At 44.7% G+C, this 24816-nt stretch overlaps 1 protein-coding gene and 2 pseudogenes across 1 annotated transcript; 2 read left to right on the forward strand and 1 right to left on the reverse strand.

The window, feature by feature from the left end:
- The first annotated feature begins 3928 nt into the window (after window positions 1-3928).
- On the forward strand, window positions 3929-4274 carry LOC115300141 (annotated as a pseudogene).
- Window positions 4275-4543: 269 nt separating this feature from the next.
- Window positions 4544-5680, forward strand: LOC115300174 (annotated as a pseudogene).
- A 2778-nt stretch (window positions 5681-8458) lies between these two features.
- Window positions 8459-23245, reverse strand: AKR1A1 (aldo-keto reductase family 1 member A1). Its single transcript, XM_029949421.1, has 9 exons — window positions 22968-23245; window positions 14546-14636; window positions 12730-12849; window positions 12413-12564; window positions 11590-11785; window positions 9764-9963; window positions 9458-9530; window positions 9230-9316; window positions 8459-8616 (listed from the first exon to the last, which is right to left on the reverse strand). The coding sequence occupies exons 2-9, from the start codon at window positions 14627-14629 to the stop codon at window positions 8551-8553; spliced, it is 978 nt and encodes a 325-aa protein (XP_029805281.1). The 5' UTR covers window positions 14630-14636; window positions 22968-23245; the 3' UTR covers window positions 8459-8550.
- Between the last annotated feature and the right edge of the window lie 1571 nt (window positions 23246-24816).

Here is a 24816-nt window from a genome sequence, read left to right on the forward strand (position 1 = left end):
GAGGGGCACCTGCGTGGCTCAGTTCATTAAGCTTCTGTCCTCGGCTCAGGTCATGATCTCAGGGTTCATAAATTTGAGCACCACATTGGCTTCTTCACTGACAATGCAGAACCTGCTTGGGATTTTCTCTCCCTCTCTGTCCCTCCCCTTCTCATGCTCACTCTCACTCTCTAAAAATAAATAAATAAATAAATAAAACTAAAACCAAAAAAAAAAAAAAAACACTTGGTGGTGAACCATCTTGAACCATGTCAATCAGGGCAATGCCCCAGGAATGACAGAGCAGTAATACAGGAGAAGCCTAGGTTCCTAACATCATGGAGCCACCATACCAGCTCTGAGCTGCTTAGTCTCCAAATATTACATAATAACGTAGGGGCACCTGGGTGACTCAGTCAGTTGAGTGTCCAGACACTTGATTTCAGCTTAGGTCATGATCTTGCAGTTCATGAGTTCAAGCCCCACATCAGGCTCTATGCTGACAGTGCAGAGCCTGCTTGGGATTCTCTCTCTCCCTATCTCTTTGCCCCCTTCCTCCCTAAAAATATATAAACTTTTAAATATGTTATATAAGACAGAAATAAACTTCTTAGATATTTTATCACATATCAAGCAACAGCTACCAGAATTGCAAATGAGATAGAGATAAATCAATAATTGTAGTTGAAATTTTAAATGCCTGTCACTCAGAAATAATTATAACAACCACACAAAAAATAAGCAGAAATGTTGAAGACATGACTAATACTATTAATATGCTCAAGTGACTAAATATATGTAGAAATCTATACTTGAAACTGCAAATACACATTATACTCAAACATTATAGATAATTTACAAAAGCGGACCACATATTAGGCCACAAGGAAACTCAATAAGTTCAAAAGAATCACTCTCGTTATTGTACAGACTATCTTCTCCAACCACTACCCTTTATTGCATTGCAAATTAACATTTATAGAGTTGACCCTTGAACAACAAGGTGGGTTTGAACTGTGTAGATCCACTTACACATGGATTTTTACAGTGTAGCACTCTAAATATATTTTCTCTTCCTTACAATTTCCTTTTTTTAATTTGAAAGGAGAGGAGGGGCAGAGAGAGAGAAAGGGATAGAGAGAATCTTAAGCAGGCTTTACGCTCAGCAAGAGCCTGATGCAGGGCTCAATTCCACAACCCTGATATCATGACCTGAGCCAAAATGAAGTTGGAACTCAACCGACTGAACCACCCAGGCACCCCTATGATTTTTTAAGACATATATTTTTTAATGTTTTTATTTATTTTTGAGAGAGAGAGCGTGGAGGAGGGGCAGAGAGAGGGAAACAGAATCTGAAGCAGGCTCCAGGCTCTGAGCTGACAGTGTCATTGGGCTTGGACTCATGAACTTTGAGATCATGATCTGAGCTGAAGTCGGATGCTCAACCAATTGAGCCACCCAGATGTCCTTATGATTTTAATAATATTTTCTCTCTAGCTTCATTGTAAGAATACAGTGTGTAATGCATATAACATATAAATATGTGCTAAGTGACTATCATATTGGTAAGGTTTCTAGTTGACAGTAGGCTATTAGTAGTTAAGTTTGGCGGGGGGCAATGGGGGAGTAAAAAAGTTATATGTGGATTTTTGTGCAGGGGTAGGAGGGAAGAGAGATCAATGCCCCTAACTTATGTGTTGTTCAAGGATCAACTATATATAGCACAAATAACATAGTATAAATATCCTTGGGATGGGGCGCCTGAGTGGCTCAGTCGGTTAAACGGCCGACTTCAGCTCAGGTCAGATCTCACGTTCGTGGGTTCAAGCCGCGTCGGGCTCTGAGCTGACAGCTAGCTCAGAGCCTGGAGCCTGCTTCCGGTTCTGTGTCTCCTTCTCTCTCTGCCCCTCCCCCTCTCATGCTCTGTCTCTCTCTGTATCAAAAATAAATAAAACATTAAAAAAAGAAGAATGACCCTATGTTAATAAATTTGAAAACATAGTTTCATGAATATATAGGTATCCAGGTATGGATGATCTATAGAGAGGAGTATAAAGAGGAGAATCAACACAACTTGTCATAAACATTCCAGTAATTAACATCTCAACCAATAAAGAGATTTCCAGGGGCATCTTTGGCTCAGATCATGATCTCATGTTCGTGAACTCAAGCCCTGCATCCGGTGAGCTAGAGCCTTGCTTCAGGCTCTGCACTGACAGTTCAGGGCCTGCATGGGATTCTCTCTTTCTCCCTCTTTCTCTGCCCCTCAGTCACTCACGCCCTCTCTCTCTCAAAAATAAATAATAATAATTTAAAAAACAGAAATTTTTAATATTTTAATGCTTTGGACAAATATCAGGACTCCTTCATGGATATTTTCCTAAACAAATACTGTGACCTATTTCAAATGCATGTTACAGTCTCCTTTTTCAAATATCCTTTTTAAAAAATGTTTATTTATTTATTTTGAGAGACACAGAGAGAGCACAAGTGGTAGGGGCAGAGAGAGACTGAGAGAGAGAGAGAATCCCAAGCAGCCTCTGTGTTGTCAGATGCAGGGCTCAAATTCACGAGCCAAACTGTGAGATGACCTGAGCCAAGATTAAGAGCAGGACAGACACTTAACTGACTGAACCACTCAGGTACCCCTCAAGTACCCTTTTTTAAGTTTGCCAAGCTTTGACTACAAGGTTCATATTCCTCCCCTACACAATTTTATGTTACAAAGTCTAATTTTTCCTACGTGCATGTGAGGTAGACTCTCCCCTTGTAGATTACAAGGCAGTTTCTGAGAGGTATTAGATTGTACTTGTGTGTAAAAAATTTTTTGATATAAGGAACTGGAATGTGGTGGTGCTAGCCATTAGCTGGTGAGCACTCTCTTCCTTTCTTCTGGAATACAGTCGTAAAAAGGTAAGAGTCATTTTTAAATTATGAGTCTGTGGCCTTTTATTCAAAAGAATAATCATATAAAGAATCATTTTTGTAAAAATACTTGAGGACTTCATAGTTTTCCAAAAAGCCTTAATACTTGGATATTCCAAACATCCTCTTTCAAAGGCTGGTGTCATTTTATTTTCTTTTTTGGTTAACCATCAGATCCTCACTTTTCTTTCTTTTTTTTTTTTAATTAAAAAAAGTGTTTTTGTAACATATGTTTATTTTTGAGAGAGAGAGAGAGACACACACAGTGTGAGTAGGGGAGGGTCAGAGAGAGAGGGAGACACAGAATCAGAAGCAGCCTACAGGCTCTGAGCTGTTAGCACAGACTGTAAGATCATGACCTGAGCTGAAATCAGATGCTTAACCGACTGAGCTACCCAGGCACCCCTAGATCCTCACTTTTCAATGGCTTTGGGTATGTTGTATGAAGTTCCCCAACATCATTTCCATTGTTTTATCAAAATGATACATCTTTTGAAAGATTTGCAATTTCACTATGCAGTGGATGTGCACTGTGTTACCCACTTATTCGTCAAAGATGTCAACAGAGCAATGCTAAAGTTAAGTAGGGTAAGATGTTTGAGTCAGGAATAATTTTTAAGCAGTCGGTTTTCAGTTTATTAGTTAATAATTTCATGTTATAACTTCTGCTTCCTGATATGGGCTGAATTGTGTTCTCTTCATATTTCTATACTTAACTCCTAATTCCCAGTACCTCAGAATGTGGCTGTATTTGGAGACAGGGTCCCTAAAGAGGTAATTAAAGGGGCACCTGGGTGGCTCAGTCGGTTAAGCGTCTGACTTCGGCTCAGGTCACAATCTCATAGTCCGTGGGTTTGAGCCCATATTGGGCTTTGTGCTTACAGCTCAGAGCCTGCTTCAGATTCTTTGTCTGCCTCTCTCTCTCTGCCCCTCCCCCACTCGTTCTCTGTCTCTCAAAAATCCAATATGACTGGTGTCCTTATAAGAAATTTGGACTGACCTGGGAGCACAGCTGTTACCACCATGAGCCTCTTCAAGAAGCTCAAGAGTGAGATGACCCCAGAGGAACTACAGAAGTGGGAGGATGAAGAGTTTAACATAGGTCTACTCGCTGTACCCACACAGTCAAGAGGAATACCCAAGTACTCATCAACTGCTATAAGAAGAAGCTCCTGGGCCCTGGGAAGGCCTTGGACAAGTACTGTGCCATGGTGTTGGAGAATGTGAAAGAAATGTGGACTGGGATCTCCAAGAGTGGCAAGAATAAAAAGTCCAAGCCAATCAACAAAACCGCTATATCTCCAAGATGTTCCTGTGTTGGCACTGGGTCGTTGTGGTCCTACAGAACCCGCTCATCGCAGGCAAGTAGAGACTTTCTCCCCAATTGGAATTCTCTCATCCTGGGTTGTCTGGGTGGCTCAGTCGGTGGGTATCCAACTTCGGCTCAGGTCATGATCTCTCAGTTCATGGGTTCCAGCCCTACATCAGGCTCTGTGCTGACAGCTTGGAGGCTGGAGCCTGCTTCAGATTCTGTGTCTCCTTCTCTCTGCCCCTCCCCTGCTCACGCTCTGTCTCTCTCTCTCTCTCTCTCTCTCTCTCTTTCAAAAATAAATAATTAAGCCCTGGCATGTCACAGTTATGGTGCGGTGCAGTTGCCTGTGGTTCAGAAAGTATGGAAACTTCATTGATAACCTAAGACTCTTCACAAGGGGAGGAAGTGGTGGAATGGGTTACCCTTGTTTAGGTGGAGAAGGTGGAAAAGGTGATGATGTCTGGGTTGTAGCTCATAAGAAAATGACTTGAAAACAACTTAAAGACAAATATCCTCAGAAACGGTTCGTGGCTGGAGAAGGAACAAATAGTCGAGTTAGTGCACTGAAAGGCTCCAGAGGAAAAGACTGTGAAATTCCTGTACCTGTGGGTATTTCAGTAACTGATGAAAATGGTAAAATTATAGGAGAACTCAATAAAGAGAAAGATAGAATTTTGGTAGCTGAAGGAGGTCTTGGTGGTAAATTACTTACAAAGTTCTTACCATTGAAAGGCCAGAAATGAGTCATTCATCTTGATCTAAAACTTATTGTTGATATAGGCCTAGTAGGAGTCCCAAATGCAGGAAAATCCTCTTTGCTAAGTCAGGTTTCTCATGCAAAACCTGCAATTGCTGATTATGCATTTACAACATTAAAGCCTGAACTTAGAAAGATTATGTATAATGATTTCAGACAGGTATCAGTAGCTGATCTTCCTGGTTTAATAGAAGGAGCACATATGAACAAAGAAATGGGCCACAAATTCCTCAAGCATATAGAAAGAAGGAGACAACTACTTTTTGTTGTCGATATTTCTGGATTTCAGCTTTCTTCCCAAACTCAACACAGAACTGCCTTTGAAACCATTAATACTGCTTACAAAAGAATTGGAGTTGTACAAAGAGGAACTTCAGACAAAACCTGCACTTCTGGCAGTTAATAAAATGGACTTGCCAGGTGTCCAAGATAAGTTCCATGTACTGATGCATCGACTCCAGAATCCTAAAGATTTTCTGCATTTATTTGAGAAAAACATGATTCCAGAGAGGACTACGGAGTTCCAACATATCATTCCCATCTCTGCAATTACGGGAGAAGGAATTGAAGAATTAATGAACTATATAAGAAAATCTCTGGATGAACACACCAAATGGTGCATATCATAAGAAACAGTTGCTTAAAGATTTCCAATACAGTATCTTATAATGAGCCACCACCAATGAACGTTACTAGTCCCAGATAGATGTAATTTAAATATATTAAGAATAATATCAAGGGGTGCCTGGGTGGCTCATTTGGTTAAGCATCCACCTCTTGGTTTAGGCTCAGGTCATGACCTCATGGTTTGTGAGATTGAGCCCCATGTCAGGCTTTGCACTGACAGCATGGAGCCTGCTTGGGATTCTCTCACTCTCTCTCTCTTCCTCCCTTGTTCACGCACATGTGTGTATGTACACACATGCACTCTCTCAAATAAACATAAATAAGTAAAATAAATAAGATTGAAATTGTGTTCATTTCAAAGCGTTTCTACAGACCTATTTTTTTAGGTTAGTTATTATTAACCTTCTGATCTATATGCCATCATTCAAGTGCCATACTTTCTTGTTTTGTAGTTAAGTGTATGGATAATAAAAAAGTAACAGAGAGCTAAAAATGACAATTTGTCACCTAAAGAAGTCTTCTGTAATAAAAACTGAAAGTGAGGGGCGCCTGAGTGGCTCAGTTGGTTGAGCATCTGACTTCAGCTCAGGTCATGATCCTGTGGACAATTCACCTAAAGTAACATCCTCTGATACTTCTGTAAAAAAAAAAATTAACTAATTAATTAAAAAAAAATTTTTAAAGGAATTCCCTCATCCTGCGAAGATCTGCCCTTTGTGATAGGAATAATAAAATCATGTTTTTTCTAGTGGCAAAACAAAACAAAACAAAAGAATAAGAAATTTGGACCTAGATGGATATAGAGAGAAGAATTTGTAAAGGCACAGGGAGATCGCCATCTATAAGCCAAGAAGGCGTGGAACAAATCCTTCCCTTGTCAAGAAGCAATCCTGTGACCTTGATCTTAGAGTTGTAGCTTCCAGAAGTGTGAAGATTAACTTTCTGTTGTTTAAGCCACCCATTCTGTGGTACTGTTACAACAGGCCTAGCAAACTAATACACCTCCTACTCAAACTACTTCGTAACTGTAGAAACTTGGATCATGAGTCAGGAGCTATGGAATCATACAGCAAGCAACCTGGGAAGGAGGAGGTCAGAAAAGATGTCCCAGAGGAAGTGACAGCTAAACTGAATATTTAAGGAAGAGGTGTTAATTGCACATTGAGATAAAGGATGTGTCGTTCCAGGTAAAAAGGGCCAGAGAAAAAGACGAACTTCTAACATGCTTCTTCTATCTACCTTTTATCGATTTAATCCATTCTCTCCCCTGCATCAGTATTGTGTTGCTAAGACATGTATCTTGCCAAGTTATTCTGGCTCCAAACTCTTTATGTGGCTTCCTGCTGCATTCAGGATAAAAGCAAAATCTTAAACTCCATTTCCTAGGCCCTCCATCATGAGGTCCTGCCTAATTGCAGCATTATTTCATGCCATTCTATCTCCATTCACTTTCAGGATTTTTTTTCTTTTTCATGTTTATTTTTGAGAGAGAGAGAGAGAGAGAGACAGACAGACAGACAGACAGAGCGTGAGGAGGGGAGGGGCAGAGAGAGGGAGACACAGAAGCTGAAACGGGGTTCAGACTCTGAGGTGTCAGCACAGAACCTGAAGTGGGGCTTGAACTCACAAACCACAGGATCATGACCTGAGCTGAAGTCAGATGCTCAACCAACTGAGCCACTCAGGCGCCCCTCACTTTCAGTTTTTATTACAGAAGACTTCTTTAGGTTTTCCTAACAGCGTCTTCCAGTTTCAAGGCTTCCCCCCACCCCCTTGCCCCACAAGCTATTCAATTCGTATGGAATACTATTCTCATGCTCACCTCTTTTAACTAATTAATCCCTATTCATCCTTCATATCTCTGATTAAATCAGTAGACTTACTCTGTGCTTTTTCATAGCACTTCTTCCAAGTGCAATTAAACTAATTATGCAATTAGTCTCTCTCCTCCATTAAACTGTAGGGACCTATGTGTCTTGGTCCCCTGGGTCTGACATTGTGCCTAACTCATGTAAGTACCCAATAAATATTTGTTAGTTTCCCCTGGAAAACTAAAATTTGTTTTGTGTGACCCAAGTTTAGAGGAATTTTTCAAAAACTCCCCTAAAACCTCAGTGGCTAGGGTGCTTGGGTGGATGTCAGTTGAGTGTCTGACTCTCAGTTTTGGTTCATGTCATGATCTCATGGTTTGTGGGATTGAGCCTTGTGTCAGGCTCTGAGCTGTTAGCATGAAGCCTGCTTGGGATTCTCTGTCTCCCTCTCTCTCTGCCCTCCCCTGCACCCATCACTCTTTCTCAAAAATAAATAAGCATACATAAAACAAACAAAACACCACTGGTAGGACTATAAAATACATGAGATACATGCAGACTGACAAGTTTCTGGACTGACTTGACCTCCTTCAGGTAGACTATGCACACTGACTATAGTGTGTCTGAGAGACAAAGCCCCTATCCCCACCTTTGATATTATAAGCTGGAACTCCCAAACTTCTGAATGTTTTTCCCCCTCTTCATAGACCTAAACCTAGGGGCTGAACAGGGCAGTGAGGTGGGAACTGAAGACCCTAGCAGTGCCACGAAACCACAAGATCTCACTGCTTTGATGGCACACCAAGAACCGATTTTGGGCACTCTGGGGCAGCATGTAGTGCTGCAACTGCCAGTAGATGGCGCTACTCCACCAATGTACCTAATTCAAGAAGGTATAACAAATTCAGTCACAACCTTCTTCCTTCAGAACTAAAAAAGAAAGTCTGGGCCTGGGGCTGGTGCGATTCAGTGTCCTTAGGTCTGGCATTCCTAAGGGAAGCCATTTCTATCTCAGGTCTGACTAGACAAATAAGACAAGCAAGTAGTATGGATGCTCCAATGGTTTTATTATCTCCTTCTTGCGGGTAGCAGGACCTTGTAGCTGGAGAGCTGGAAAGGAAACCATGGAGTGGTGGTCTCAGTATGGGTCATTAAAGGGATACAGACGGTGCCCTGCATCTCTAGGGACCCTCTTCCCATCCACCTGGAAAGAAAGACAAATGGATGACTCTTAGCAGGAATTGACATTCCAAAGACACAGGGTATCTTTCCCTGAATCTTCCTAAACAATGTCACCTGTAAGCCCTATGACAGGTGGCAGTGGCAGGACCTGGACATCAGAGAATGCCAGTGTCAGCAATCCAGCAAACCACAGTCTGGTGTATACCTGCCCCTGCCCCTAAGAGTTTGCAGTCTCAGCTGGAGTATGTGTAACAGGCTTCAACCCAACCTCCCTTTAACAAGGTTGAGAATGCCTTCTAGCTTCCTTTTATTTATACCATTTACTGAGAACTTGCTATGTGTCAGGAACTGGGATTATTTTACAGAAAGGAAATTGAGGTTTGCAGAAGTTAAATAACTTGTTCTAGGTCACAAGATACCGAGGCAGAACTGGGACTCACGGCCTATGTGCTTTATTCCCAAGCCATACTACTTCCCCAAGCTTAATAAAAATAAGAAAGCCCATTGTGTCCAGGACATCAATCCTACCAACAACATCCTGCCTCTTCTCTACCCAGCAAGGTTGAGGCAGATTTGGCCCAGGATCCTGCTGCAAATCTTGCATTCCCTAACTCTAGCACATGATATATACTCACAGTGATCATGGGCACAATGTAGCGCCAGTTCTTATTCAGGGTGTCTAACTGCTTCATCTCTTCCGGGCTAAAGGTGAAGTCAAACACCTAGGGATAGAAAATGGAGGTCAGGAAAGCCAGTTTTGTGTGTGAAGTTGGGATTCCAGAACACTACCTTCTTGCCAGGCAGAATTGGAGCCAGACTGTGTCCCAATGGGCTAAAAAAGACAGGACCCCATCACCAAGTACCTGGATGTTCTGAAGGATACGTGAAGGTGTGATACTCTTGGGGATGGAGATCACTTTCCGCTGGACCTGCCACCTAAGGTGGGCAATTAAAGTAGATACGGAAGAGGAGTCAACTCATAAGCAGTGCTTTGTCTTCCACACAGCGTCCTCTAAGCTTCTGGATTCCCTGAGCCCCACTGGAATGGGGAACATGCCTCAGAGTAGCTTCCCAGAGATTACATGGCAAGATTAGCAGCCACATCCCTCAACATTCCCCCCGCCTACCCAGTGCCCTCTCCCACCTCCTTTCTCCAAAACCAAGCACACCTGAGCAGGATCTGAGCTGGAGACCGGCCATACTTTTCAGCCAGTGCCAGGACCACTGGTTCCTCCAGTAGGACAGGCTCATTAGGATCACGCCACGCACGATCAGAGGAGCCCAAAGGACTATAAGCAGTCACCTCCAGGCCACGTGCTTGGCAGTGGGCAATCAGCTCCTTCTGAGCCAGGTATGGGTGGCATTCCACCTGAATCAAGAAAAAAACTCATCACTAAAGTTTGGCCACAACCACCTTGGGGGGCCTCACCACACACCTTTGACCAACCTTGCATTGCTGATCTGTTCTTCCCTTCAACCCATTTTTCTCACTCTCTACCTTCCACTGTCCATTTCATTCTCTTACCACACTTCAATGCCCTTCATTTCTTTATTTTTGATTTTCTAATGTTCTTATATTTGACATGAACCAATGCATAGTACTTGTTCTCACTGACAGAACCTTTAATTTTTTTAAGTTTATTTATTTTGAGAGAGAGAGAGGAGACGGGCAGAGATACAGGAGAAAGAGAATCCCAAGCAGGCTCTGTGCTATCAGCAGAGCCCAATATGGTACTCAAACTTCTGAAGCATGAGATCATGCATGACCTGAGCTGAAACCAAGAATCATATGCTTAACCCACTGAGCCACCTGGGCGCCATGAACCTTATTTTGTACGTATGTTATTCACATTTATTTCCATCGTGTTTCAATCAAAAATACTTTTTAGCTTTTAAAAAATTTTAATTTCATGTGTTTCAATCAAAAAGACTTTTGGGGTACCTGGGTGGCTCAGTTGGTTGGGCGGCCGACTTCAGCTCAGGTCATGGTCTCGTGGTCTGTGGGTTCGAGCCCCACATCAGGCTCTGTGCTGACAGCTCAGAGCCTGGAACCTGCTTCCAATTCTGTGTCTCCCACTCTCTCTGCCCCTCCTCTGCTTGTTTTCTCTCTCTCTCTCAAAAATAATAAACACTAAAAAAAAATTAGCTTGGGGCGCCCAGGTGGTTCAGTCGGTTAAGTGTCTGGCTTCGGTTCAGGTCATGATCTCACTGTTCGTGGGTTCAAGCCCCATGTCGGGCTCTGTCCTGACAGCTAGCTCAGAGCCTGGGGCCTGCTTTAGATTCTGTATCTCCCTCTCTCTCTGACCCTCCCTTGCTCGTGCTGCCTCTCTCTGTCTCTCAAAAATAAATAAAAAACATTAAAAAAAATAGCTTTTTAAAAAATTAAATTATTTTTAATTCCAGTGTAGTTAACTCAATGCCCTTTTTTTAAAAGTTATTATTTTTGGGGGTGCCTGGATGGCTCAGTCAGTTGAGTATCTGACTCTTGATTTTGGTTCAGGTCATGATCTCAGGGTCATGGGATTGAGCCCTGAGTTGGGCTCTGCACTGAGCCTGGAGCCTGCTTGGGATTCTCTCCCTCTGTCCCTCTCCCTGATTCACTCTCTCTCTAAAATAAAAAATTTTTAAATTTTAAGTTGTTGTTTTTTTAATGTTTATTTTTGAAAGACACAGAGCACAAGCATGGGAAGGGGCAGAGAGAAAGAAGGAGACACAGAATCTAAAGCAGGCTCCAGGCTCTGAGCTGTCAGCATAGCGCCCAACTGCAGCTTAATCCCATTACCCTGGGATCACGACCTGAGCCAAAATCGAGTCAGACACTCAACAGACTGAGCCACCCAGGCACCCTCAGTGCCCTTCTTTATGCAGAGAATTTCTACACCAACACTTCTGAAAACTTGCTAACCATCTCCATAAAACAGACCCATCATCTGCTCACTCGTGTTCTTGCACACACAAATACTCCCAAACCACAGATCTGCTTTGCTGTGCTTACCTGCAGGACAGCTGGGCGCACCGAGGCCACGCTGAGCACATCGTCAATCTGCCGACTGCTGAAGTTCGACAGGCCCAGTGCCCGTACCAGCCCCTTATCCACCAGTGCCTCCAGAGCCTTCCAGGTCTCCTTGTAGTGAGTAGAATCATAGCGGATAGTCCCATCAACATTCTTAGGAAAAGGGTTGTCTCCTCGCCTAAGTGAAAGACAGTCCCCCACAAGTGGGCACAAATGTAAGCCTCCTACCTTACATGCCCATCCAGCCACTGTGTGTCCCCATACTAAGCCCAGAAAGGACAAAAGGCCAAGAATAAGAAACCTTATTAAAGAAACCCTTTAAGGTCATGACCCAGGCATTAACTTTATACAGAATGCCCATTCCCTCTCCTCTTCTTCCTAAACACAGATTGTATCTCCTCCCCTCTGCAAAGTCTTCCTGAACGCCTTCCTCCTCAGAGAGTTGCATGCTTTTGCAACCTTCTTCCAGTACAGAACATAGAGCTGATGGTAAGGCTCCTTTCATAACCTCTGCTGGAGCTGACTCTCTATGGCAATCCATAGGCCTAGCTTAGAAAGATAGTAGTTTTTTGAATAAACAAAGGGAGGAGGGACCACCCATGAACCCCTAAGGATACACAACGTGCGCTGCGCGAAGCTGTACTCCTTTTCTGTAGCTAGACTTCTGGCTGCTATAGCATAAAAGGCTGAGTTCCCATGGCAAGCTGAGGAGTGTTCCTCTCTGCTCTGTTACTGTGCCTTATAAGTTACTAACCTGACTCCACCAACACCCAACTCCCTGGATAAAGACCCTGGCAAGGCTCACTCAAAGGCGTAAGGCCAGTGCATTAGGTACAGGTCCAAATACTCCAGCTGGAGGTCAGCCAGTGTCTTCCGGAGGGCAGGCTCCACATCCTCAGGGTGGTGTTTAGTGTTCCACAGCTTAGAAGTCACAAACACCTCCTCTCGAGACACCACCTGGTACAGGGGGCAGGGCCCATAGTGAGAAGAGCCCTGGGCACCCAGTCTCACCCACCCTCACCTCTGAGAAAGGAATTAGAAGGAAGGTGCTTCCAGATCCCTTCAGCCAGGGCCCCCAGTCCCAGAGCTTTCACCCCACCCCTCTGTAGCCTCAGTTCTCACCTTGCCAGGTCCCACATTCTCCTTCAAGGCCTCCCCGATCTCTGTCTCATTGCCATAGATAGCAGCACAGTCAATGTGGCGGTAGCCTACACTCAGGGCGTACTTAACAGCAGCCTTTACCTGCCAGGTAAGAGAAGCAGAGGTTTCAGCTCTGCTGGCTTAGGCCAGAAACTGCCCTCCTGAGGGTTAATGATGGGGGAGGGGCAGGATGACTGCAGCCATCCATAAAGTAGGGGTGAAAAGATGAAAGATGGTTCTAGTTGAGGGGACCAGAGGCTTCTTCAGAGACCCCCAACCCCTTCGTGCCTACCCCAGTAACCCCCAAGGTTCCCTCCTACCCGAGCAATCATAGCGGGAGCTCAGCAAAAAACTAACATTGTATTCCCAGTTAGATGTTGAGAAGGTAGATGCATCCTTTGACAGAGAACAGAAATATAGGTCATGGAGACAGGTTCTCTAACTCTGAAGAGCTGGTTGCAGAAACATGATATACAGGTAAATAATTTGTAGGCCAACGCACAGAGAAACACTTATGGAGCCTTGTAGATCAAGTGAGCTCTAGAGTTCAGGGAAGCAGAAGAACTCTGAGAGAGGGAGAAAATTTAGAAAGGTAGAGAAGTGAGATAGAGCCTGGGCCGAGGCCTCTGTTAGGAGAGAAAAAAGCAGACACCAGGTAGGAGGCCAGACAGGTTAGTTGATTTGCTAAAAACCAGAGTAGAAGCATGGCAGCAGAAGCAAAACTAAGAGTGTTAGGGCCTTGCCATTCAAGATCCTCATCTAAGTATGGCTCTTACTATCCAGATATACTCTCCTCACCCCTGCTGCCCCATACCCCTAGTTTTGGCCCAGTTCTGACCTCCACCCTCTGCCTTTATCCAGCTCCTGGACTTGTCCTGGGCCATGTCAGTGCCTGCCTAGAGCACAAAGACTCTGACTCCAGGGTTCTAGGCATGTAGGAATGAAAGCAAAGGGAAACGAGGCAGAGCACAACACAAATACCAGCCTAAATCCCAGAGAGAAGACGCTATTCTCCCTCCCAGAGTCCCTCTCAAACTTAATCCCCAAACTTCTCTAAACCCTGACTCAGATTTCCAAAGAACAAGGAAGAAGCCCCACCCAAGGAGGAACAGATCTCTATTTCCATGCTCCCCTAAGACGGAAGAGTTGATACCAGGGGTTATTATACTCAAGCTAGGAACTGCGTTTTGTTTTTTCCAGCCCTGTGCTAAGAACGACTTTTACATTTTAAATGGTTAAGTGAATACATAATCCCTTCCATTTTGCAACTTGTCCTGCAAAATCTAAATTATTAACCATCTGGTTCTTTAAGAAAAAGTTTGCTAACCCTTGGTCTACACAGCTGACATAGTTATTCTTCAAACCCCGAAACCTGCTACGTGTCTACCTCTGGACTGAGCATTAGGGAGTGGCCCAGTCCTCAAGGAACCCTGTGTAGGAGAGGGAGCCATGATCACGGTGCAGGGTGATAAGTGGCGTTATGAGGGATCAGCACAGGGCCAGGCACAGAGGGATCCCGTATCTGCCACAGCACTCAGTGAAGATCCAATTACTGAAGCAGTTCCTTCCTATTCCGTTGGCCCTGCTGGGCCCCTTATCCCTTCCTCTGAGTCAGCTTAGGAAGCCAAGGACTCACTGCTGGTCTCTTCTCTTGTTTCTTCCCACTGCTCTTCAGACTCATCCCTACATGAAATGGAAGGTTGGGGCTGCAATGGAAAATGCTGAGACCATCTCCTAAATACTGCCTCTTCCCTAGCAAAGGCACAGGAAACCCTCCTCCTCTTCTTCCATCTCTCACCTGGCCAGGATCGCTCTTCCAGGTGCCCAGTCCAATCAGAGGCATCTTCTGCCCAGTGTGCAGAAGGATGTAGGAAGCCGCCATTGCCCCCCTGAAACACAGATGGGAAGAGAATGATGTGGAGTCAGTCCTGCTGCTTGAGCTTCAGCCACCTACTGGTCAAGGCTCCAGTAAAACATGGATGGTAAAGGGAGCACAGGGATGAAAGGAGAGCAAACATGTGGTTGTGTATACATGCCTGTGAGCAGAGGGCAGCTAAGACAGTAACTAGAACCAATCAAAGTCAGGAGCTCCTGGACAAATATTAACTGGACCACCAGCTTGACTGCCCTTCCTTCTACCAGGCTAAAGGTCTTTATGTTAGACAGTTCTAATACCTAAAAACAAAGGTGGGTGGCTCCCTGAAGTACCCAGCCTTAACTACGTAAGGTCTCAAACCAGTGTAAGACAGGCAAAGGCCATTATGAAACAAAGTGACACCTGTGACAGAACAGGGTCAGGGATGGGTCACTTCTCTGAAGATGAATGAACATACCCAGGAGGTTGTCAGAAACTACAGATTCTCCTAGTCCCTCACAAAGATGTTTGATCAGCATGCTGCTAGGCCTGAGTGGGATCTAACAAGGGAAGTAGACCACCATTTAGATGAAAAAAAAAAAAAAACAAACAAGCTCAGAGAGGTGAAGTTATTTGCCTCAAATCAACAGCTAAGTAGTGGCAGAGCCAAGCATCTAAGGAAGAGCCAATGGAAAAAGGCAAGAAAAGGGAGATAAACAGACTCATAATAAAGTTGTGCCATGCCTCACAGTAGACACATATTACAATGTGCTACAGAAAAACAAATGATTTCTACAGGGAAAGGACCAGGGAATATTGACATTGGCTTTTAAGTAAGCTGGACTTTCCTAAGAGTCAAGGAAATTAAGAAAGTCAAGAAAAGTCTAATTACTTTTCTAAGTGTAACTGACACATCAAAATTGTCTTTCCTGACACATCTGACTCCTAAAGAATTTTTTTTTTTTTACAACTGTTTATTTTTGAAAGAGAGAAAGAGAGCAGAGGAAGGGCAGAGAGAGAGGACAGAGGATCCAAAGTGGGCTCTGCATTGACAGCAGAGAACCTGATATGGGGCTCAAATTCATGAATCAGGAGATCATGACCTGAGCCACCCAGGCACCGCCACAAGAACTTTATAGTCTAGGGGCGCCTAGGTGGCTGAGTCGGTTAAGTCTCTGACTTCAGCTCAGGTCAGATCTCACATTCGTGGGTTCAAGCCCCTTGTCAGGCTCTGGGCAGACAGCTAGCTCAGAGCCGGGAGCCTGCTTCCGGTTCTGTGTCTCCTTCTCTCTCTGCTCCTTCCCCTCTTATGCTCTGTCTCTCTCTGTATCAAAAAATAAATTTAAAAAAACATTAACAAATTAAAAAAAAAAGAACTTTATAGTCTAGCATAACCTGGTTATGGAGACTACGTGTTTCTGCTAAAATAAAAACAAAAAGGTTCAATCTGGGCATCAAACATAGATCACTGAGGGCAAAAGTGCTAGCAAACTTCCCAGAGATACAAACTTTCCAAGGGATCAGGCAAGCATGTCTGGACTTCACAGGAGGAACTAGCCTGCCAGTTGCCACCAGGATCTGTTGCTGGTTTCCTGGGCTTGATCCCCAAACAAGTGACTTGTTGGCCTCTCCTGGATTTCCCAGCACACATTGGAGAACTCTGAAATCATACCTGGACTTAGACTGAGAGCCCTGAACAAAGAAAGGTCTGATCTAAGGGGAAAAGGAAGAAGAAACCTGATGCTTATTTCTCCCTTTCTTTTGATGGTGAAACTAAAAACCCAAACACTGAGGCTTAGAGGGGGATGGGGGGGTATTATACAAGTAGGAAGACCTAACAAAGAGCTTCAAAGAACAAGTGCTCCAAGGGAGGGAATGGAAGAGTTGCAGCAAAGAACACATGTTTTTCTCCAGGACGGAAGTCAGACTCTGCCTGCTCTGGAGTTCCTCATCTTCTGTCTGAGGCACTGGCTTCTGGTCTTCTCCTGAATTAACAGGTTCTGAAGTTGTCAGGAACTGCGTGTAACTTGGCCTCTGGCCACACTCAGAAACCCTCACGTTAATTTGGAAAGGTTTTACTGAAGAACGAGAGAAAAACTGGGTGTGCATAGGGAGAAGTAGTATCAGGTTTCAGATGTTAGTGATGCCTGGATGGAGCATGTAACTTTTGATCCTGGGCTTTTTGGGGTTTTTTTGTTTTGTTTTGTTTTTTCATGTTTCTTATTTATTTTTGAGAGACAGAGAGAGACAGCGAGAGCAGGGGAGGGTCAGAGAGAGAGAGTGAGATACAGAATCTGAAGCAGGCTCCAGGCTCTGAGCTAGCTGTCAGCACAGAGCCCGACGCAGGGCTCAAACCCACGAACCTGAGATCATGACCTGAACTGAAGTCGGAGACTTAACTGACTGAGCCACCCAGGCGCCCTGATCCTGGGGTTTTAAGATCAAGCCCCACATTGGGTATAGAGATTACTTAAAATCGTTTTTTTTTTTTTTTTAAAGAACTCAGGTTTTACTATTCCTAACTCAGCGCCTATGTTTCTTCTCTGTAGGGTTATCTTCCCTTCTCAGAGGAGGGCTCTATAGCAGCTGCTTGGATGCAGGGATCTCAAAAACACAAGAAAAAGAGGAAGCAGTATTTATTTACATGAGTGTTCCCTGACTGCATGGGCCTTTCCTCTACTTCCCATAAATGTTGGTTTCACTCAGGGTTCTGTCCCCAATCCTCTTCTCACTCCCTAGTTAAACTCATGTCTTCAGTTATCACTTTAAGCACTGAATCTGCCCACCCTAGTTCTGTACATTCAACTCCCTGTGGATATCTCCACCAGTATGTTTTATAGATATCTAAGACTCCAAACTCATCAAATCCACCAGCAGAGCACAAAAGAATCAGTTGAGGGCCTGGGGTTGCACAGACCTGGGTTTGAATCTTAGCACCCCTTCCCCCATTTGGATGAGTAACTATACCTAAAGCACTTTGCACAGTACCTGACCCATACATGCTCTTCTTTCTGTATACTCTCTCTCACGAGGGACTCAAGGGCCTGGATAACAACTGTCAAAGCAAATCAGACAACATGTTCACAGTATAATCCATCTGGTGAAGTTTTGGAGTGGGGTGGGGGGCAGGGTGGGAGGGTTTGGAGCTGATGACCAAGAAAGAATTTTTGAAGACAACTCTGGTGCAAAAAGGTGATTTTTTTTTAAAGCAGAAAGAGCTGCACTGGGATTGTAAAGACTGTTTATATACTAAGGAGTTGGAGTAGGTCAAGTCAAGGGGAAGTTTTCAAAGAGATTTTCTTTATGTTTTGTTCTTTTTTTAATTGAGACAGAGAAACAGAGCATGAATGGGGGAGGGGCAGAGAGAGGGAGACCCAGAATCTGAAGCAGGCTCCATGCTCTGAGCTGTCAGCACAGAGCCCGATGTAGGGCTTGAACCCACGAACCGTGAGATGATGACCTGAGCCAAAGTCCGATGCTTAAAGACTAAGCCACCCAGGCGCCCCATCAAAGAGATTTTCTTTTTAAATTTTTTTTAATTTTTTTTTTAAGGCTTTTTATTTATTTTTGAGAGACAGAGAGAGACAGCGTGAGCAGGGGAGGGTCAGAGAGAGAGGGAGACACAGAACCTGAAACAGGCTCCAGGCTCTGAGCTAGCTGTCAGCACAGAGCCCGATGCGGGGCTCGAACCCACGAACCGTGAGATCTGACCTGAGCCGAAGCCGGACGCTTAACCAACTGAGCCACCCAGGCGCCCCAAAGAGATTTTCAAATACTAAAGATGATTCACAGAATACTGCAGGCCTAGCTATTGTCAAGCTAATGGTTTTTTTCTTCCAGTAAAGCAGTGACATTAAGACAGTAGGGAATTCCTGGAGAAATGTTATACTCCGTATTTGCCTCAAGTGTTTGTCAATGGGCCACAGTTTTACCTGCGATTTCCTTCTTGCCTTTGTTCCCCATATTACTAGGGAGGGGTGATGGTGGGGCTCCAGGAGACTGAGTCTACAGGTTTCTGGAGATTAGGCTATTGATAAGATTGCCTTTTTCTTGTAATTTACAAAGATGTTTGTAAACTGATAGACCCTTAACAGTTTAACCGTCTGTTTTCTGTCCTTTCCTTTGTTCTTGGGAAGCCAGAGCTCCTGAGGAATATTACACATATCTCACTTTGTGCGTGTATGTGTGTGTGTGTGTATGTGCGCGTGTGTGCACGCAATAGCTTGTGCTTTGTTCTCAGCTTGCCATATGCTCCCTCATCACATGGGGTCTTGAAAAGCCATCTAAATAAAGTATGTCAGTTCATTTGGCATTTCTGAGTTATCATTTTATGGTTTTGACAAGTGATTGGCAGGGGGTTATACCCTTGCCTGTACTTCTAAGAAGGCAGCATAGAAAACTATTTTAAATATGTAACATTGGCCTAGATTTGCTCTATTTGACTGGGTTAAAAAATCCTCCTGGTGGGGTGCCTGGGTGGCTCAGTCGGTTAAGCCTCTGACTTCAGCTCAGGTCATGATCTCACAGTTCGTGGGTTCACGCCCCGCATTGGGATCTATGCTGACAGCTAGCTCAGAGCCTGGAGCCTGCTTCAGATTTTGTGTCTCCCTCTCTCTCTGACCTTCCCCTGCTTGTGCTATCTCTGTCTCTCAAAAATAAATAAAAAACATTTTTTAAAAATCCTACTGGTGAGGGAGCATAAGTAAAGCTCACACCCAGCAACCACCACCTACCCGCTCCCCCACACTAGGTGGGGTAAGTGTGACATTCTTCAGGCACTCCAGGCTGCCCAAGAACAAAGGAAAAGGGGAATACAAATGGTTAACTGATAAAGATCACAGTCATGCAGGACTGGAGTCTCCATCAGTTTACAAATGTCTTAGTAAATTATAAGAAAAAAGCAATCTTATCAATAGCTTTATCTCCAGAAACCTATAGATTCAGTTTCCTAGAGCCCCAACATCACCCCCCCCATCAATTGTGATGTGGGGAACAAAGGCAAGAAGGAAATGGTAGGTAAAATTAAATCTCCTTATAACCTGCAGCCCATTGAGGAATACTTGAGATAGGCAGAGTGTAATATTTCTCCTGGAACTTCCTACAGTCTCAATGTTAATGCATTACTAAAAGGAAAACCACGTAGCAAGGCCTCCAGTATCTTTTGAGTCCTCTTTTACATATGAAAGTCCTTTTGGGAGGCCTCCCTTTTGCCTTAATCTCCCTCAACTCAACAGGAAATAATCAGTGACTCTTCACAACCCTAGAGCAGCTCTTTCAGCCCAGGGGTCCTGTCCCCGTGCTTTAATAAAATCACCTTTTTTGCACCAAGGAGGTCTCAAGAATTCTTTCTTAGCTGTCAGCTCCAGACCGGGACCACTCCAAAACCCAATACTACTAATAATTGTAAATATATATTTCTTAAGTTTATTATTTTGAGAGACAGAGAGAGAAAGAGAGAGCACGCATGTGCACAAGAGCATAAGACAGGTAGGAGGAGAAAAGAAAGGGAAAGAGAATCCCAAGTAGGCCCATGCAGTCAGTATGGTTTGACTCATGAACAATCAGATCGTGACCTGGGCCAAATACTTAATGTACTTCTTGATGTGAAAAGAATTTTATTTTTTTTAAATATTTTATTTATTTTTGATACAGAGACAGAGCATGAGAGGGGGAGGGGCAGAGAGAGAAGGAGACATAGAACCAGAAGCAGGCTCCAGGCTCTGAGCTAGCTGTCAGCACAGAGCCTGACGCAGGGCTGGAACCCATGAAGAGCCCCATGAACCTGAGATCTGACCTGAGCTGAAGTCGGAGGCTTAACCAACTGAGCCACCCAGGCGCCATGAAAAGAATTTTAAAACATATTTCTTAAGTCTTTCTCCAGTCCATCCATATCTGCCTCCACTGCTATTGATCTAGTTTGAACCACCCCTACCTGAACCACCATCCCTCTGCTTCCAGCACAGCCCCTCTCCCCATAATCCATTCACTAAATTCATTCATTAAATCTGACCATGTGACTCCAAGGCTCAAACTCTTCTAGTAGTTCTTGCTGATCATCAGGATAAAGTCTATAGTCCTTAGTAATACATTTCACAACCTGGCTCTGACCCTCCTCATTTTCCCACTTTTCATTCTGTAAGGACACAGGTCAGAATCAAACTGACTCTGACCTTGGAGGCCTAAGTGTCAGTTTCTCAGAATCATTAGACAATAGAAGGGCACACATTGCCCAAGGAAGGAGGGACAACCCTTGTAACACCCAATCAGGAAAGGCCAGTTAACACCTTTAACATTTCTAAGGGCAGGCCTAAAGATAGAAGCTGCGCCCTACGGGAGAGTCTGGGTCCACTCTATAACTGGTTAAAGTTACTGCCATTGATGTTATGCTATAACGATTGGACCCCTGTACCTGTGTCACGATTTCCTGTAACTCCCCCTTCCCAAACCCATAAAGGCCCTACTTCCCCTTTGTTCGGGGCTCTCAGCATGGATCCACTGCACTGGTAAAGTGTGGCGAGCCTAAGCCCATAATAAAGCCCTTTGCTTTTGCACGCGTGACTCGGTCTCCCAGGCGGTTTCTGGTTTTGGGGGGCGATAAAAGAATCTTGGGCATAACAATTCCAGTCTCCATGTTTCAGACTGCAGAATCAGCCACCACTTAATTGATTCCAGGCAAACTTTGCTTCCCCAAGTCCCACCCTTGCCTGGCTAATTACTGCTCATCCTTCAGCTAGCACTTGCTCCTCCTGTGCCCTGACAGCTTGTGCACAGAGCTGGAGTTGTTTGTTTATATGAGTTTCCCTCACAAACTGGGGGACACCTTGAGGTCAGAGGTCATCTATCTGAACTCCTTACTCCTAGAGTGCCTGCCCCATGCACACACATAGAAACACATGTGAGCACAAACACAAAAGCAACTGGGGGACAGGGCATTTGAGGAAGTCACTGCCTTCATCACTTTTTTTTAAATTTCTTTTTTTTAAGGTTATTTATTTATTTTGAGGGAGAGAGAGTGCAAGGGAAGCAGAGGAGGGACAGAGAGGGAGAGAGAATCCCAAGCAGGCTCCACAGGGCTCCAACTCACGAACTGTGAGATAGTGACCTGAGCTGAAAATAAGAGTCCTACGATTAACCTACTGAGTCACCCATGTGCCCCTATCACCATCTTTCTTTACTTCCTGGGTAACCTGGAAAGAATAATCTCTGGAAGATATCAAAGCACTTTACCATTTTCAGCAAAAAAAAATCCCCAATGGCTTCATACAGGATGATACTGGGATTGCTGTGTTCAGATAAGAAAACTAGATCTTGGGGAAATTAACAGGCCAAACCAGAACCATCAAGACTCTTTTAGGGAGGTCTTGCAGCCTAATAGGAGTAGGTTGAAAGGAAGAGTTAATAGTAGCCCCATCTGGTGACAGTTCAGATTCCAGTCACACTGTAACAGAGATCTGAGGCAACAGAAAAACAACCCTAGCTTTCCCAAACCCAAGGCAGGTGCCTAAGTTAACTAATTCTACCCACTACAGCCCCTTTCAGGAAGTATCTGCAATTCCAGAGCTCCTGGAAAAACTGTTGGTGTGAAAAGAGGGCAGGGGTGCCAGGGTGGCTCAGTCCCTCAAGCATCCAACTTCGGCTCAGGTCATGATTCCCCTACTCCTCACCCCGCAGTGTGTGAGTTCGAGCCTTGCCTTGGCTCTGAGCTGTGTGCTCAGTGCCTGGAGCCTGCTTCAGATTCTTTATTTCCCACTCCCTCTGCCACCCCCCCTCCCCCCCGCACCGCGCGCTCTCTATCTCCCTCTCTTAAAAATAAAAACATTAAAAAAAAAAAAAAGAGGGCAACTAAAACTTACTGAGCACCTAATAGTTGACGGGGTTTTTAAAAGCTTTATCTCGGGGCGCCTGGATGGCTCAGTCGGTTAAGCGTCCGGCTTTGGCTCAAATCATGATCTGACGGTTCTTAGGTTTGAGCCCCGCATCGGGCTCTGTGCTGACAGCTAGCTCAGAGCCTGGAGCCTGCTTCGGATTCTGTGTCTTCCTCTTTCTCTCTGACCCTCCCCTGCTCGCGCGCGCTCTCTCTGTCTCTCAAAAATAAATAAAAAACATTAAAAAAACGTTTTTAAAAAAGCTTTATCTCAATTCTCACTACAATTCTGATGTAGCAACTCATTTCATAAGTGAGTAAACTAAGGTCCAGAGAAACTGAGAACTTATCCAAGATCACAAAGAGCTCAAATCCAAAACCAAGGCAGGCTGCCTCCAGAGCCTGCGCTCTCCGCTCTATTCGGGGGCGCACAACTCTGCAGTGAACGATCAAGGCCAGCTCCTCTGCGAGAAAGATGAAAAAGCAGCAGGAGAAACTCACCTCGGCTCAGTCACAGAGCGTGAACAAGACCGTGTGATCTCCGTTCGGTTCTGCACCCTGCCAACGATCCAGTAAGCCTCAGCTTCCGGAACCGGTGGGCTGCAAAGGAAGTTGGTTAGCCTGACGGTGGAGGTAGGGATCTAGTTTGAGACTGGCGGTGAGGAGGAAGCTCCTCCCGGAGGAGGGGAGGGGGCCGGGCATTCAGCATCACGCGCAGTGGTGCACCCCACCCCTGCCCCTCCACCCCGTAAACTGCTGGAGTTTGGAAGCCGGAGCTGGGAGCCTGCGCCAGCTCCACCTTTATCTCTGGTGGTCGGATTGGCTGGAGTCTGGACACACTTCACTGCGCAGGCTTGGAATACGCGGGGGCGGGGTGAAGCACCGTTCTCTGGCCACTTGGGGGACCCTAACAGCCTGCCCAGTACAGCCCTCTACTGGCCCACATTGCACCGCGCGCCACAGCGACGCCGCTCTAGGCTGCTGCTTCTGCTGGAGAAAGGGGGTTTCTGGGTGTCACATTGCAGGTTTCTCTGGTGTCTAGAGTCGGGTTGGCGGAGTTCCCAGAATATACCTAAGCTGGCTCTTTACTTAGGCAAACAGGCCCAGAGAGCACCCACGACATAAATGTTGTCTGTACCAAGGAAGACGTCGGGCCTCTGGGCTTCAAATTCGTGGTCCCTATATCCGGACCATGGACCCTGGCCACGCATTAATGTGCCAGGTCTTGTGCTAGACTTATAAACATGATTTTATTGATTTAAAAAAATTTTTTTAATGTTTTTATTTATTTTTGAGAGAGAGAGAGACAGCGTGAGTAGGGGAGGGTCAAAGACAGAGGGAGACAGAGGATCGGAAGCAGGCTCCATGCTCTGAGCTGTCAGCACATAGCCAGACGTGGGCCTGGAACCCTTGAACCGCGAGATTGTGACTTGAGTCGAAGTCGGACATTTAACCGACTGAACCACCCAGGCGCCCCAATAAACATGATTTTATTGACGCTTCAACCCTGTAAGGGAAATGTTATTTTTTATTTTTTGTAAGCCTTTTTATTTGAGTATAGTATAGCATACATACAGAAAAATGCACGAATCTAAAACGTACAGCTCTGTGATTTGTTTTCATTCTAACTATTATCGAAGTGAGGATACAGATGTTACCTGCGCACTGTGCCTCCTGTGAAAGAGGTATTCACGTTCACTTTTACGGATTGGGCAGACTCAATCGGGTAAAGTAGCTTGACCAAAATCACATAACTATTAAGATACACAGATTTTATATTTGAAATAGCCATTGCCATTTGGACTGACAGGTGCCTTGCATTTTACATGTTTTCCACTCTGTGTAGCTCTGCTTTTCTCTCCCCGCACCTGTCTCCTCTGCTCCTCTACTCTTCTTCATTTTTTTACCCCCTTCGATTACTCCCCACTGTCTCCTTAATACAGGTGGTGTCCTGATGAACCAAACGTCCAATATTTGACACCATCTGCCCTCATAAAGACCCTCAGATTCCAGCTTATGTGGTTGGAATTTAGTATCCCTCAAACTTTTCTTACCCTAGCAAAGACTTGCCATCAAGAGACACATGCCTTGTGTCCCATCCCTCCCACCTTTTCTTCAGGATCTGACAGATTCCAAATTTCTTTTCTGCAGAGTCCAACTTCTTAAAGGTCTGAAGTGCAACAATCAGATGGTGACCTTTCCAGCTGATGAACCACTGAGGCCCTCTCCTTCCCCAACTTTGGGGCTCTGGGTCTTAATTTTGGGAATGTTTCATACAAGGCACAACCCTATCCCTCCAAGAGTTTTCAAATAGTCGTCAGATTGCAAAATAGATCAGCTCAAGAACACA

This window comes from Suricata suricatta, chromosome 8 (genome assembly GCF_006229205.1).
Source record: "Suricata suricatta isolate VVHF042 chromosome 8, meerkat_22Aug2017_6uvM2_HiC, whole genome shotgun sequence".
Lineage (NCBI taxonomy): Eukaryota > Metazoa > Chordata > Mammalia > Carnivora > Herpestidae > Suricata > Suricata suricatta.